The sequence below is a fragment of the Bos javanicus genome, chromosome 5 (assembly GCF_032452875.1).
Source record: "Bos javanicus breed banteng chromosome 5, ARS-OSU_banteng_1.0, whole genome shotgun sequence".
NCBI lineage: Eukaryota > Metazoa > Chordata > Mammalia > Artiodactyla > Bovidae > Bos > Bos javanicus.
The window spans coordinates 64,151,583-64,167,531 of NC_083872.1; the positions used below are offsets into that span (position 1 = coordinate 64,151,583).

General features: G+C 39.3%; 1 protein-coding gene across 4 annotated transcripts in view; it reads right to left on the reverse strand.

Annotated features, from left to right (window-relative positions):
- The window catches only part of ANKS1B (ankyrin repeat and sterile alpha motif domain containing 1B), a 1,160,119-nt gene that overhangs the window by 760,494 nt on the left and 383,676 nt on the right, over positions 1 to 15,949 (reverse strand). For all 4 annotated transcript variants that reach the window (XM_061417010.1, XM_061417008.1, XM_061417009.1 and 1 more), the window contains exon 10: positions 7,825 to 7,990. In XM_061417010.1, coding sequence (XP_061272994.1) covers positions 7,825 to 7,990 — 166 coding nt within the window. The remainder of the gene's footprint in view (positions 1 to 7,824; positions 7,991 to 15,949) is intronic.

The window sequence follows — 15,949 nt, forward strand, 5'->3', positions numbered from 1 at the left end:
TCACTTCTATCATTGAACTTATTACTCTTAATTTTAATACCCTCTAAGTTCCTACCTATCAGAACTTGTACCTTTCACTCTACTTCTGCAACATGCAGCACAAGACCTAGAACACCAGAGGCACTCAATGAAGGTTTACTGAGTAAGGCACTGAAGGGTACAGTTTAATATGAAGGCCTCTAAAAGACTCATGTGCTTCAAGAAAGGTCTCCTCTTCTACAAGTGTTACCTTCAGTTAATAAAGGACTTCGTAACAAAGGGAAAACATCAGTAACACCAAGAGAGTCCAGTAACTTCCCCCAAGTTCGTGAACTCAGTTCATCCTGAGAAGAAAAGGAGAAGCTAGGTACAGCAGAATGAGAGACTTGGAAGCAATTAGATCCAGGCAAAACCTAAGGTACATCTTAATGGAATCAACAGACGAAAAAGACTTGAACTGTCTCCTCATCCAGCCAGATTACAGTTATGTTGGCACTCCCTTCTACCTGCTATGGTGTTTATGCAGGGAAGTTTTGTGGGGTTCACTTGTTAAGGTTCCACCTAGAACTAGAACAGAAATTGCTCTAGCTGTAATATTCATCCATTATATATATATAAAAAAAACAACTTCCAATTTAAACTCTGGACTCTCTTATCCCTAGAATTCACAATTACAGCCCAAAGTGCAAGGACCATCAATCTTTATAAATTAATGGGTCAGTTGAGCAAACTGTTTTCTTTCATACTGATGATTGAATGCAATTGGGGAAAATTATATACCTAAGCAAATGAACTCGTATCCCACTTGCTGCTGCTGCTGCTGCTAAGTCGCTTCAGTCGTGTCCGACTCTGTGAGACCCCATAGAGGGCGGCCCACGAGGCTCCCCCGTCCCTGGGATTCTCCAGGCAAGAACACTGGAGTGGGTTGCCATTTCCTTCTCCAATGCATGAAAGTGAAAAGTGAAAATGAAGTCGCTCAGTCGTGTCCGACTCCTAGCGACCCCATGGACTACGGCCTACCAGGCTCCTCTGTCCATGGAATTTTCCAGGCAAGAATACTAGAGTGGGGTGCCATTGCCTTCTCCACGTATCCCACTTAAGAAACAACAAACAACTCAGGCATTGTTGAAGTTTATATTTTCCAAAAGTATCTGTAAGAATATCTTCTTATGATGTGATTTCAGTAACACTTTTCCATAAAGGGGAAGGTTATAAGAAGTAACGCAGCTTCTTACACAGTATACCATGTAAGAACTATACCATAGTAATATGCTGTAGCGCTGCATAGAAACTTCAGGCCAACAATGACCCTCTAAGGATTTAAAGAAAGCATGTTGATGTATGGCAAAACCAATACAATATTGTAAAGTAATTAACCTCCAATTAAAATAAATAAATTTATATTAAAAAAAAGAAAGCCTCATACATCCTCCCTGCTCAATAATAGGGTTTCTAAGAACCTCAAGGACATTGTTTCATAAAACTCTCATAAGGAGCACAAGGCAGAGAAAATCTTCTCTGGACTATAAGCTTTTGCCTAATTTAATGGAGTACAAATTGAAACACACAAAGTCCAAAAAGTTTTAAAGGAAAGTATTTCAATTTGAACTAGAAGGAAAAAGATAATATAAAACAAAATTTGGCCCCTAATTTTTTATAGACAGTAAGCAAGTGAGAAAGATACCTGAATTTAAACATGGGTTACTTTTTATGGAAAAGGAAGAATGACTCAGAAGGTAGAACCAAGAGACACAGAAAACAATCACTACTTCATTGCACTAGGCTTAATCAAGGAACTGTGCTTGATTACCTTCAGAATTGCCACAAACTAGAGATGTCTGTGTGGCCTATTTTCCCTGTGTTTGAATGGGAGTGTCAGTTGTGGTTTTCCTACACCTTTCCCCGTCTTAAATGTTGGGTGTGTAGGAGAGGAGACTGGTAATTTGTCTGTTTAGTTCCTAGGTCATCACTGCCAAGAGAAAAGGTTGTTAAGGACCTATACTGTAAGAACTGCACCAGGAAGACCCATACATACCTAAACCTAGACCAGACCAGTAGTTCATGCAGTAAAGGGCTGATGTTTCCAGGAAAAGGATACAAATCATAGTGACTAGAGGGAAGACTGTGGCAGATCTTATTTTCTAAAAAGGACAGGAAAAGTATCTTCCATCCTATATTTTCTTATTACAGAGTGACTTTGACACTCCTTCCATCAAGAAGTAGGATTCATATTCTCTCCCCTTGAATCTGGTAGACTTGGGACTATCAGTTCAGTTCAGTCACTCAGTCGGGTCTGACTCTTTGCCACCCCGTGAACTGCAACACGTCAGGCTTCCAGGTCCATCAACAACTACCGGAGCTTACTCAAACTCATGTCCATCGAGTCAGTGATGCCATCCAACCATCTGTTGACCCCTTCTCCTCCCACCTTCAATCTTTCCCAGCATCAGGGATCTTTTCAAATGAGTCAGTTCTTCACATCAGGTGGCCAAAGTATTGTGTTTCAGCTTCAGCATCAGTCCTTCTAATGAGTATTTAGGACTGATTTCCTTTAGGTTTGACTGGTTTGATCTCCTTGCAGTCTAAGGGACTCTCAAGAGTCTTCTCCAACACCACCGTTCAAAAGCATCAATTTGTCGGTGCTCAGCTTTCTTTATAGTCCAGCTCTCACATCCATACGTGAGTACTAGAAAAACCATAGCTTTGACTAGATGGACTTTTGTTGGCAAAGTAATGTCTCTGCTTTTAAATATGCTTTCTAGGTTGGTCATAGCTTTTCTTCCAAGGAGCAAGCATCTTTTAATTTCATGGCTGCAGTCACCATCTGAAGTGATTTTGGAGCTCAAAAAGATAAAATCTCTCACTGTGTTCATTGTTTCCCCATCTATTTGCCATGAAGTGACAGGACTTGGGACTATAGTATAAGTGATAATGGGAACTTCTAAGGCTAAGTAATAAAAATGATACAACTTCCACGTGGTTCTTTTGGAATGCCCACTCTCAGAATCCAGTCAGTTTGTCAAAGGAAAACCCAAGCAGTCCATGAAGAATAAACAAGACCAACAGCCCATAGCATTAGCCCAGTTCTCAGCCATTGCCAACTTGCCAGCCATGTAAGTGACCTATTTTGAAAGTGAGTCCTCTTTCTCCCTGTTGTGCCACCCCAGCTCATATCATCTGGCACAGACAAGCTGTCCTGTCAAATGAACTCTGCAAAACTTGCAGATTTTGAGCAAAATAAATGACTGATATTCCACTAGCTCAGTAGGCTTTGGGTGGCTTATTGCATAGCAATAGATAACTGACACGGACACCATTTCCTTTATGAATCTTCCTCAAGCACCCAGGTGGTGTTGTGTTCCTCTTTTCAGCTTCCAAAGCACTTTCAGTGTAGTATTATCTTAGCACTTATAATACTCTGTTGAAATTAACTACTCACTTGTCTGCTTCCTTGTAAATATAGGGCAAGTCTGTGCCTTTTTGGAAAACTGGCTCTTTGAATATACTGCTTTTGCCCCATTCTCTCTCCTCCCCTTTGGTCAGACAAGTCAGAATTTCTTGGTGTATCTTCTAAGTGTCTTAGCTTCTCTTTCACATGTATATTTTCTTATCATTTTGTACCTCTATTCAAAATTCTGAAAAATCCTTCTGACTTAATTTCCAGCTCACTAAATCTCTCCTCAACTGAGTTTAATCCGCTGTTCCACTCATTCACTGAGGTTTAAATTTGGGGTTGTTTTTCTTTGTGTATTTTTTAATTTATAAAAGTTTTGTTTTTCCCTCTCAAATATGCTAGGTCATTTTTTAATGGTTTCTATTCCTCAAAACACTTTCAACCTTATGTCTTATCTATAATAACATGGTTATTTCATAGTTTGTATCTAATAATTCCAATATCTGAAGTCTTTTCAGGTGTGTATTTGTTCTTCCTTATTTCTGTTGATATCTGATTGGGGGTCTTTTTCTTCTAGGCATAATGATTGCAAACTGATCATGTTAATCAGAAAAGTATTTATAGGAGTTACTTAGGGCCTACAGAGATAATTCAGCAGTCCAGTAGTCATGTATGGATGTGAGAGTTGGACCATAAAGAAAGCTGAGCACCACAGAATTGATGCGTTTGAACTGTGGTATTGGAGAAGACTCTTGAGAGTCCCTTGGACTGCAAGAAGATCAAATCAGTCAAACCTAAAGGAAATCAGTCCTGAATACTCATTGGAAGGACTGATGCTGAAGCTGAAATTCCAATACTTTGGCCACCTGATGTGAAGAACCGACTCATTTGAAAAGACCCCTGATGCTGGGAAAGATTGAAGGCAGGAGGAGAAGGGGACAGTAGAGGATGAGATGGTTGGATGGCATCACCAACTCAATGGGCATGAGTTTGAGTAAGCTCCAAGAGTTGGTGATGGACAGGGAAGCCTGGCCGTCCATGGGGTCACAAAGAATCAGACAACAACTGAGAGAGATAATGTACACAAATGAACTGAGAGAGATAATTTACATTCCTCTCTAGATGGTTTACTTTTGCTTCTGTTTGATGACTGGGGGTATTACCATAAATTAAATTCATGGATTGATATTTTGCAGACTATATGGATGATGTGTTTTGGGTGAAAATCTGTGTAAGGACCAGCTCATGATTATAACACCTCAGGAATTTTTCTCCTTGTTCTGCTCATAACAAATCATCTTAGCAGATCTTGCAGTCTCTTTAGAATGAATGTTATGAGACAGAATTATTTCTGATTACTGTGAGAGTGTAGCCTTGTAGCTCTAGGTCTATGGAGGAAGGATTTCCTATTAGAGTTCACATGCTGAGCATACACAGAGATTTGCTTTCTGTATACAAACCTATAGAGGACTTGAGGACCGAAGTTTAACAGCAGGTTCAGCAAATTCTCTCAGGACAAAAGTGACTTTAATGCTCCACTGGCTTCCCACCTTCACCAATGTATTGGCCCGATTATCTCTTACTAGTATGTCAGAGAAAGCAATGGCAACCCACTCAAGTACTCTTGCCTGGAAAATCCCATGGACCGAGGAGCCTGGTAGGCTGCAGTCCATGGGGTCTCGAAGAGTCGGACACGACTGAGCGACTTCACTTTCACTTTTCACTTTCATGCATTGGAGAAGGAAATGGCAACCCACTCCAGTGTTCTTGCCTGGAGAATACCAGGGATGGGGGAGCCTGGTGGGTTGCTGTGTATGGGGTCGCACAGAGTCGGACATGACTGAAGCGACTTAGCAGGAGTATACTGATAAAAAGATGTTCCTTATTTAAATGTCATTTACTTTACATAATTTTAATGTTGCCTTTTTGATGCTTTTAAGTCTTCCTTTTCTGTATTTTTATCCAGCATGCTGTTTTTTATTTTTTTCTTTTTCTTTTTCAGCAGGAAAATTGTTCTGAGCCTAATTAGTTTTAAAACCTGGGTCCATTTCTTTTTCATCCCTGTCTCCTCCTCAGCATGCAGCAAAGTGCCTGGCAAGTGAAGGAAGTTGACTAGTTTTCTATTATTTAATGAATAAATAATGCTTTCATTCCTGCTTCCACCACCCCTAACTTAACACTCTACCTCTATTCCCTAATTAAAGCTCTTTTAAATTTTCATATATATATATATGAAATTCATATGTGTGTGTGTGTATATATATATATATATTTCTACATTAACTGAACTTTACTCCTGATTTCCCCACTATTTTCCCCTATGACCTCTCCAACAGATGATTTTTCATTCTTTTCGAGTTTCATTCTTATCATCTCTCAGCATTGTCTTCACTCTCCATGACTGCTTCTGAATCACCCACTATTCTACCTTCATCTAATCTGCTCATCTGAAGATTATGCTACCCTATTATAACATACTTTTCCTGACTTTATGGTTACCATATGTGGATTTCCAGGCATAACTCCACATTTCTTGAGGATTTCACTACTTGGTTCACACTTTCTATTCCATTTTAGCTCTTAATATAATGCAGTAGTGTAATTAACATAGCGTTTAAGAGTATAAGGGGACAACCCAAGTTCAAGTCCCAGAACCATCCATTGTTAACATATAACCTTGGGAGGTTACCTAATATTTCCCTGCCTCATGTTCCTCTTCTATAAGATGGGAATCATGGTATTATTATCTTGTAGCATTGTAAGAATTACAGGAAATAATGTATATAAAGCACTTATAATAGTATCTAGTACCAGTAAATGCTCAATAAACCTTAACTGTTTTCATGATTATGCTCTGACCTCATGCAAAAATCTTCCTTCCACATGCTTATGATTCATACAACACCCTGGGCTTCCCAGGTGGCTCAGTGGTAAAGAATCTGCCTGCCAATTCAGCAGATGTAAGAGATGCAGGTTCGATCCCTGGGTCAGAAAGATCCCCTGGAGAAGGAAATGGTAACCCACTCCGGTATTCTTGCTTGGGAAACTCCATGGACAGAGGAGCCTGGTGGATTACAGTTCACAAGGTTGCAAAGAATCAGACATGACTGGGCATGCACACATGCATGCATGGCCTCGGTACTTCTCAAAAACCTACTTGTTCACTTCTATAAAATTCCATAGCCAGTCATTTAAAATAGTATTTCTGAATTTTACTTTAACCCTTCTCAACATTTAACTCTTCTTTTCAGTCAATAACCCTTTCATTACTCAGAAATTGAACCCATCTGGACATACATATATCAGGCTTTCTCTGTATTCATAATGCTTTATTTTTTCTTCTCTCTAAGAGACGCAATGGTTGTGCTTTCTTAGACTACCTCAGTCTTAATTTATATCCATCAGTTTTTTCTTTTTACTCTTTGTCTTCAGTCTCTTGTTCTCCATCAGCAAACTCCCCCAACTTCTAAACTTGACCAAGTCTTACTTATCCTAAAATAAACTAGCCATTTCTCCCTCATACCACTTTCTTCTCATGTTAGCATTTTAGCTTTTTTCCTAATCCTCTTCAAAGGGTAATCTGTATTCTCCACTCCCTTTTCCTTCTTCTGCATTTCTGAGTATCTCACAGTTAGCTTTTAAAAATCTAGTTTTATCACATCATTTCTTAAACTTACTTTTCAAAGACAGGCAGAAACTGGGTTGTCAAACAAACAAATAAACAAAGCCTCTCCTAAGAAATTCTACAATTTCTTTGCAACCTTGAATATTCTGACCACCCACTTGAAGCTCTCCTCTCCCATTAGCTTTCATGTAACTACTTTGCATTCTTCACTCAGAGGCAGAGGCAAAAGAATAGAAAGCAAGCGTGATGACAAACAAAAACTCATGTTCAAGCAAAGGCCCCTCAGAGTATTGATATTAAATAAGACACTTAGCTTCAATTTCCTCATCAGTAAAATGGGCATATTTGTTCATCTTGTTCACCAGTTTATAATGCTAATAAATAAAGTAATGGATCTGAAAATACCATAAAAGAAATAAAATACACAAAGTAGCTGAGTATACTTGATAACCTGGAAGCAGACAGGATGCAAGAAACTATACTTAAAGATTCTTGCTACCAAATTTGCTATGAGACTCTGAAGGACCCAAAGCTTTGTATCTGACCTAGAATGTTTTTCACTATTAAAAGGTTTCAGAGTGTCTTCACCATGGCAGTACCAGCTCCATGAGAGCTCTTGCCAAGAAATTAAGAGCATTCACGTAAAAACTGCTCCAACTTACCTGGATTCACGTCAAGATGCAAAAAAAAAAAAAAAAAAATCCTTATGACTATATCGGGGCCCTTTCATTTTTAAAAATATTGTGGGACATCAAAATACTAATGATACATCTTCAAATGTACAAGCATGTAAACTGAATTGGTCCATGTTAGTAAGAAACATTACCAGTTCTTGGAGAAGGGGCCCTTGCAATTTCTAAGGAGCAAGGCTTCTTTGTAACTGCTGTGTCCATGAGATCACATAGAAAATTCTCATTTTCTGAAGGAAATGTATCCAGAGAGGCAGATGGTACAATTTCCATAGTGTAATTCCTCTTCTTTGGATAGGACTCCTGAAAGGAAGGAGAAAAAATAAAAATAGCTTTGTGATAAAGACACAGCCTGTTTAATTTATAAAAACTAGAAAAGATAATAAGGTTCGTCAGTTCTTCTAAAAGTGATTGAGAGGTTATGATTCATCTGTTTGAATAAGTTATGCAATTTTGTAACCCCAATAATACCAGTGATCTTTTTAGAAAGGTCCTTGTAATTTGGTTCCCCTGAAGTTATCACTAAAGTTCTTGATTTCAAGTCATGATCTCTTTTTTTTATAAAATATGTGTATTTTCTACTTGTGGTATAAACAGTTGTTTAATCAACAGTCATTCCCAAGACTCTTCTCCTTTGCCTGCTTCCTAGAGATAGCCATATGCCTCAGTTTTTCACCTGTTAGATACAAAGGGAAATTTGCTGGGAGGCTTCTTTCAAAATATTCTTTCCCCAGAGAAAAAAGATATGCAAAGAGGCTTTTGCAGAGTTTTGGCCATCCTCAGTTTCCTCTCTCTGGGTGAAGGTTTGATGTTTGGGGCAAGGATAGGCAAGTTGTAACCATAAGGCAGTAAGCCTCTTACCTCAAAAAGACAACTGGTCAAGAATGACAACAGCAGGATTTCTTAAAAGCCTGGGACCTTGATAATATCATTGAGTTGCTCAGATAGTTTCAGGACCAGTTTCTTCAGGCTTCTTAAGCAATTATTAAAGTTTCTTCTTGTTCGAGTCATTGCTAACTGGTTTTCAGTCATTTAGAAGTGAATGTGTTCCCACCCAACACACTTCCTTTGTGAATACTGTTAATATACTAAGGTTACTCTTTTCGGGTTAGGATGTGAGAGTTGGACTGTGAAGAAGGCTGAGCACCGAAGAATTGATGCTTTTGAACTGTGGTGTTGGCGAAGACTCTTGAGAGTCCCTTGGACTGCAAGGAGATCCAACCAGTCCATCCTAAAAGAGATCAGCCTTGGGTGTTCTTTGGAAGGACTGATGCTAATGCTGAAACTCCAGTACTTTGGCCACCTCATGCGAAGAGTTGACTCATTGGAAAAGACTCTGATGCTGGGAAGGATTGGGGGCAGGAGGAGAAGGAGACGACAGAGGATGAGATGGCTGGATGGCATCACTGACTCGATGGACGTGAATCTGAGTGAACTCTGGGAGTTGGTGATGGACAGGGAGGCCTGGCATGCTGCGATTCATGGGGTCACAAAGAGTTGGACACGACTAAGCAACTGAACTAAACTGACTGAAGGTCTTATTCTATATTGCTGATTCTTCAATATATTCTAAAAATTGGAATTCATTTCATCTTATAATATCTTTAAATATTGTACAAGGCATTGTGTATTTGTGTGAGAGAGAGAGTGTGTATGTGTGTGTTTGTCACTCAGTCGTTCTCCACCTTTGAGATCCCATGGACTGTAGCCCACCAGGCTCCCCCATCCCTGGGATTCTCCAGGCAAGAACACTGCAGTGGGTTGCCATTTCCTTCTCCAATGTATGAAAGTGAAAAGTGAAAGTGAAGTCACTCAGTCGTGTCCAACTCTAGAGACCCCATGGACTGCAGCCCACCAGGCTCCTCTGTCCATGGGATTTTCCAGGCAAAAGTACTGGAGTGGGGTGCCATTGCCTTCTCCGATACAAGGCATTAATGGTCAGCAAATATTTATTGAGCATCTATCATATACATTTAGAATTATGCTAATCTCTGGAAATGTTTAAAAAATGAGTAAGACGTAATCCTTGCGCTCAGAAAGTTTGTAGTTTACCAGAAAAGGAAAACAGATTATCTGCATGATAAATTTAACAATTAATCAGATTTACTTTTGATATATATTACCTTTATAAACCATACTTCATTATCAAAAAAAAGAAACAAATGAAAAAATAAACTCATTTTCAAAAAAGCTTCCAATATATATCCAAGGATTGGTAAAGATTTAGTACAAGCTCCTATTTTTTTTCTTTAATGACACTTACAGTATAGTAGAGTAAGTATTCAAGGTCAGAGTAATTGCTTTCAGACCATACCAGACCCTCGCACATCAAAGAGTCAATTATGTTCACTCTACTCTATTGAAAGCAGGAAATTGGGAGTAATTTATTTCTAACAACAAAGGGTGGCAAAGTTGAAAGCATCCAGAGGAAAGCAATCAGGATGGTATATGATTTAAAAACCATGTCACAGAAGAAATGATGAAAGGAACTGCAGTGTTCTATCCCAGAGAAGTCGTATAGCAGCATAATAGTTATCTCAATATATTTGAAAGGCTATCCCTCACAAGCTTCCCACAGAGTGGGAAAGGGTATAAGAGACTGTGGTAGATTTATTCTAAAGTTCTTTGAGGCAGAATAAAGAAAAATGTTTATCAGTCAAGGAGGGCAAATTTAGATCAACACAAAAAAACAATTTTCTGTGAATTAATAATATTGCTTATCTTCTAAAATAGATGTGCACTGATAAAATAATTAGCTAAAAGATAGCACTAGAAAGCAACACAATGAACTCCTCATAAGTGGAAATGCTTAGTTACTGATAAAATTATGTATAAAAGACACTGTACAATGACTACACCAGGTGACTGTAAGCTCCACGAGAGCTAGAATTTTTCTCATTCACATTCTATCCCCAGAATCTAATATAACTCCTGCCACATAATGGGTCTTCAGTAAATACTAATTGATCAGCTGAACAGTCTCGAACATCATTTTAAACAAGTCTAAGTACCAGTTAGGAAAAGGAAAAGGATAATGCTTTTTAAAGATGTAAATTACTTTACTTCTCTGTCTTCCTTATTATTGTTTACTGCTTTGAATATCAAAAGTGAAAAAAGTGAGATTCAAGGAGATTGTAATGAGTCTATGAAGAAAGTCTCTAGCTTAAAGCTTGTTGTTTAGTCACCAAATTATATTCAGCTCTTTTGCGACCCCTTGGACTGTAGCCCACCAGGCTTCTCTGTCCATGGGATTTTCCAGGCAAGAATACTGGAATGGGTTGCCATTTCCTTCTCCAAGGGATCTTCCTGACTAGGGATTGAACCTGCATCTTCTACATTGACAGATGGATTTTTACCATTGAACCACCAGGAAAGCCCCAGCTTAAACCCTAGTTCATCTCAAAATTAAATTAATCCAAACAATCTATTTTTCATGGATTTGGTTAGGCTGGACTTTATAAAGAATTATGAGGATTTTAAAAGTCTTGAAAACAACTTTGAAATTTAACCACACAGGATGAGTTAGTAAGTTAAATATACATTTATTAAAGAAATATTAAAAATATAAAGAAATGGAAAAAATATCACATGAAAACCAGCAGGCTCAAATAACTAATAGTAACATTTTGGTGTATATTCTCCCAGATGGCTTCCATGCGTGTGGACATGTGGGTGTGTGTAAAGGAAAGACAAACTATTTTAAACAATAATGAAGTATACCCTCTTCATCTTCCTAAGGGAGTGTCATTATTTCTCATTGGCATAGAAGTCTGTAGTACACACATGGCCTCCTTATGGAGAGTGAGAGCCCCAAGGGAAGGAGATAGTTTTAGCAAAGCTGGACTTTTGTAACCAAATATTTCATATTGCCAAAAAGAAGCAGGGTATTCAACAGAATACCTGATAAGTATCTCTTGAAAGAGGATATATGACATTATAAAATGATAGAATAAATTCACATGTGTCCATGTTTAAAAGACAGAACATGACCACTGAGACCTGCCCCTCCCATCCTGTGTTCCCCTTTCTATTCCCACCCCTTCCCTCGGCAACTGGGGTTAAATCTTGTTCTGAACTTTGTGTTTATAATTCCCTGCATTGTTGTGAAAATGTATCTATATAAGTGAGTATTACCACACATTCATTTACACATTCTCCTGACAACAGACTTTTAAACATTTCCCAGATGTTTTGTTATTAAGAAAAGAAAGGAGGGCATTGTGTTTTCCCACCCCAAGTAGGATAAAGGTCCAAGAGATTTTCTGTAAAATTTACATAAAGATATTATATATATACACAAATGTATGTAATGTTTTCTGATTTGATATTTTCCTTTAATAATGTATTCTGAACAAGTTTCAAGGACAAGTATATGACTACATAATGAATTTAAGTCCCAGTATACACATGATCATAACTCAGTCAATCTTACCATACTGAAATTTTAATGTTTTTCTTTTAAGGGAGCATTATTGTGCATGTATCCCTGTTTACATGCTCAACCACATATTTGAACCACATATACGCTTATATAATTGAATCTGTTTGTGGATTTTCTAATTATTCTATATATCAGTCTATTCTAGCACCACAATCCTACTGTCTGGCTCTTTGCAACCCCATGGACTATAGCCCACCATGCTCCTCTGTCCATGGAATTCTCCTGGCAAGAATACTGGAGTGCATAGCCATTCCCTTCTCCAGGGGATCTTCCTGACCCAGGGATTGAACCCAGGTCTCCCGCATTGTAGGCAGATTCTTTACCATCTGAGACACCAAGGAAGCCCTTGATTAAACTACCTGGAAGGATATGTCTCTCTGCATATTCATCCTTATCAAAGCATTTATGATTATCCTCATGTCTATTTTTCAAAAAAGTTCTTTAAACATTTTTGTCAATTTCTCCTCAAGTCATTGCCTCTCCTTTGCTTCCTATCAGTAAACAGTACTTCCATACACCAGTCACTTAAACAACTTGGGGACAATTCTTCATTCTCACTCTTCTTCAGCATCATGCCCAGTCATTCCCTAAGTCCCATATTCAACATTGAATTCTGTACCTCAAACACATTCATTTCTCTCTACCCCGCTAACACCTTGGTCTGGGTCACCATTATTTGTTACTTGAACTGCTAGAACACTTCCAAACTGGTCTCCTTGCCTCTAGCCCTGCTCCTCTCACAATTAATTCACTTTCAAACACTACCATGTTACTAATAGAAAGTCAGGTCAAAATAAATTCATTTCATTTCATCATAACTTTATCTGATGAAAGAATCATAAAATGTTCTAGTCATAGTACATATTGATTCTTTTTAAATATTTAATATGGTCTTTCATAATATCTTAGAATTTCTATGCTGAATGATTACATTCAATGCATTAATTATCCAGAGAATAAACTCATTAAAATAACAAGATCTGGAAGAATGAACTAAAGGGGAAATATAATCCCATTAATGTAAGATGATGGTGCTAATAACTAAAGACCTGCTTGTCTAGCACCTAAAAATGTGCCACCTGCATAGTAGGACTCTACGAATGCATGCTAAAAAAGAAATACATAAAATAGCTATCATTTCAGTTAGTATTTCAAGGCCTGATTCCTTGACTAGATTAAAGAACTACAGAGGCAAGTGCTGAGTTCCAGGTCGCTTCAGTTGTGTCCAACTCTTTGCAATCCCATGGACTGTAGCCTGCCAGGTTCCTCTGTCCATAGGAATCTCCAGGCAAGAATACTGAAGTGGGTTGCCATGCCCTTCTCCAGGGGATCTTCCCGACCCAGGGATCAAACCTGTGTCTCTTACATCTTTTGCATTGGCAGGCAGGTTCTTTACCACTAGCGCCACCTGCTGCTGCTGCTGCTGCTGCTGCTGCTGCTAAGTCACTTCAGTCGTGTCCAACTCTGTGCGACCCCAGAGAAGGCAGCTCCTCCGTCCCTGGGATTCTCCAGGCAAGAACACTGGAGTGGGTTGCCATTTCCATCTCCAATGCATGAAAGTGAAAAGTGAAAGTGAAGTCGCTCAGTCTTGTCTGACTCCTAGCGACCCCATGGACTGCAGCCTACCAGGCTCCTCCGTCCATGGGATTTTCCAGGCAAGAGTACTAGAGTGGGGTGCCATTGTCTTCTCCGAGCGCCACCTGGGAAGCTCAAAAATGAAAGTGTAGCCTGCCAGGCTCCTCTGTCTATGGAATTCTCCAGGCAAAAATCTGGAGTGGATAGCCTTTCCGTTCTCCAGGGGATCTTCCCAACCCAGATATCAGATCCAGGTCTCCCACACTGCAGGAGGATTCTTTACCTTCTGAGCCACCAGGGAAGCCAGTAAAGACCACAGCAAAACATTTTTTTCATGTAGTATGCACTTACTAAACATTTGTTGAATTAATGAAATCTGAAACTGTTGTTGTTTAGTCATTAGGTCCTGTCGACTCTTTTGTGACCTATGGACTGTAGCCCACCAGGCTCCTCTGTCCATGGGATTTCCCAGGCAAGAATACTGGAGTGAGTTGCCATATCCTCCAGGAGAATCTTTCTGGTCCAGGGAAAAAATCAACATCTCTTGCACTGGCAGGTGGATTCTTTACCACTGAGCCACCAGGGAAACCTTCTGTGGCTTTAGGACTGTACTGTCCTAGATGGCAGCCACCTACAACTATTTAGATTTAAATTAATGAAATACAATTTGAATTTAGCTCCTTGCTTTCATTTCAGGGGCTCAGTGGCTGCATGGTGGCTCCCACGTTCGACCATGCAGACTTGGCACTTTTACGGCTGCAGAAGCATCTATTGGACTGCATGTGTCTGGCTCCAGAGAGGTGTCTGCCCCCAGAAGGGTGTCTGCTGACCTTGACAACAGGAGAGTCACAGGGAGCTTTCCAAATCCCAGTGCCCAGGCTGCACCCTCAGCCATTTCATCACAACCTCTGGGGATGCAGCCTAGCCCTCTCACAGGTGGCAGGGTCGTTTGGAGAGTTGTCAAAGCAGACATGGCCAGGCCCTACTCTTAAAGAACTTCAGATTCAGTAGTCAAGGGTGGGATGCAAGAATGTGCATTTCCAACTTGCTGCAAGGGAGCTCTCTTCATTTATTAAAATTTGTTGAATTAATGAAATCTGAAATAATATCATTCAAAAACGATCACAGATTCAAACCACTGTAAGAAGAATAGCAAATTACTCTTTATGAAGTTTTTACAGTCTGAAAAGTAAATAACGTTTCATTAGTCAGATGATTATCATTTAGCTCTCATAACAGCCCCCCTGTCAAGAGTCTTCTCCAACACCACAGTTCAAAACGATTGATTTTTTGGTGCTCAGCTTTCTTTATAGTCCAACTCTCACATCCATACATGACTATTGGAAAAACCATAGCCTTGACTAGATGGACCTTTGTCGGCAAAGTAATGTCTCTGCTTTTTAATATGCTATCTAGGTTGGTCATAGCTTTTCTTCCAAGGAGTAAATGTCTTTTAATTTCATAGCTGCAGTCACCATCTGCAGTGATTTTGGAGCCCTACAAAAATAAAGTCAGCCACTGTTTCCCCATCTATTTGCCATGAAATGATGGGATCAGATGCCATGATCTTAGTTTTCTGAATGTTGAGTTTTAAGCCAACTTTTTCACTCTCCTCTTTCACTTTCATCAAGAGGCTCTTTAGCTCTTCTTCACTTTCTGCCATAAGGTTGGTGTTATCTGCAAATCTGAGGTTATTGATATTTCTCCTGGCAATCTTTATTTCAGCTTGTGCTTCTTCCAGCCCAGCATTTTTCATGATGTACTCTGCATATAAGTCAAATAAGCAGGGTACAATATACAGCCTTGATATACTCCTTTTCTTAGTTGGAACCAGTCTGTTGTTCCACATCCAGTTCTAACTGTTACTTCCTGACCTGCATAAAGATTTCTCAAGAGGCAGATCAGGTGGTCTGGTATTCCCATCTCTTTCAGAATTTTCCACAGTTTGTTGTGATCCACACAGTCAAAGGCTTTGGCATAGTCAATAAAGGAGAAATAGATGTTTTTCTGGAACTCTCTTGCTTTTTCCATGATCCAGCAGATGTTGGAAATTTGATCTCTGGTTCCTCTGCCTTTTCTAAAACCAGCTTGAACATCTGGAAGTTCACGGTTCACGTATTGTTGAAACCTGGCTTGGAGAATTTTGAGCATTACTTTACTAGCATGTGAGATGAGTGCAATTGTGCAGTAGTTTGAACATTCTTTGGGACTGCCTTTTTTTGGGATTGGATTTATTTTATGGGCTG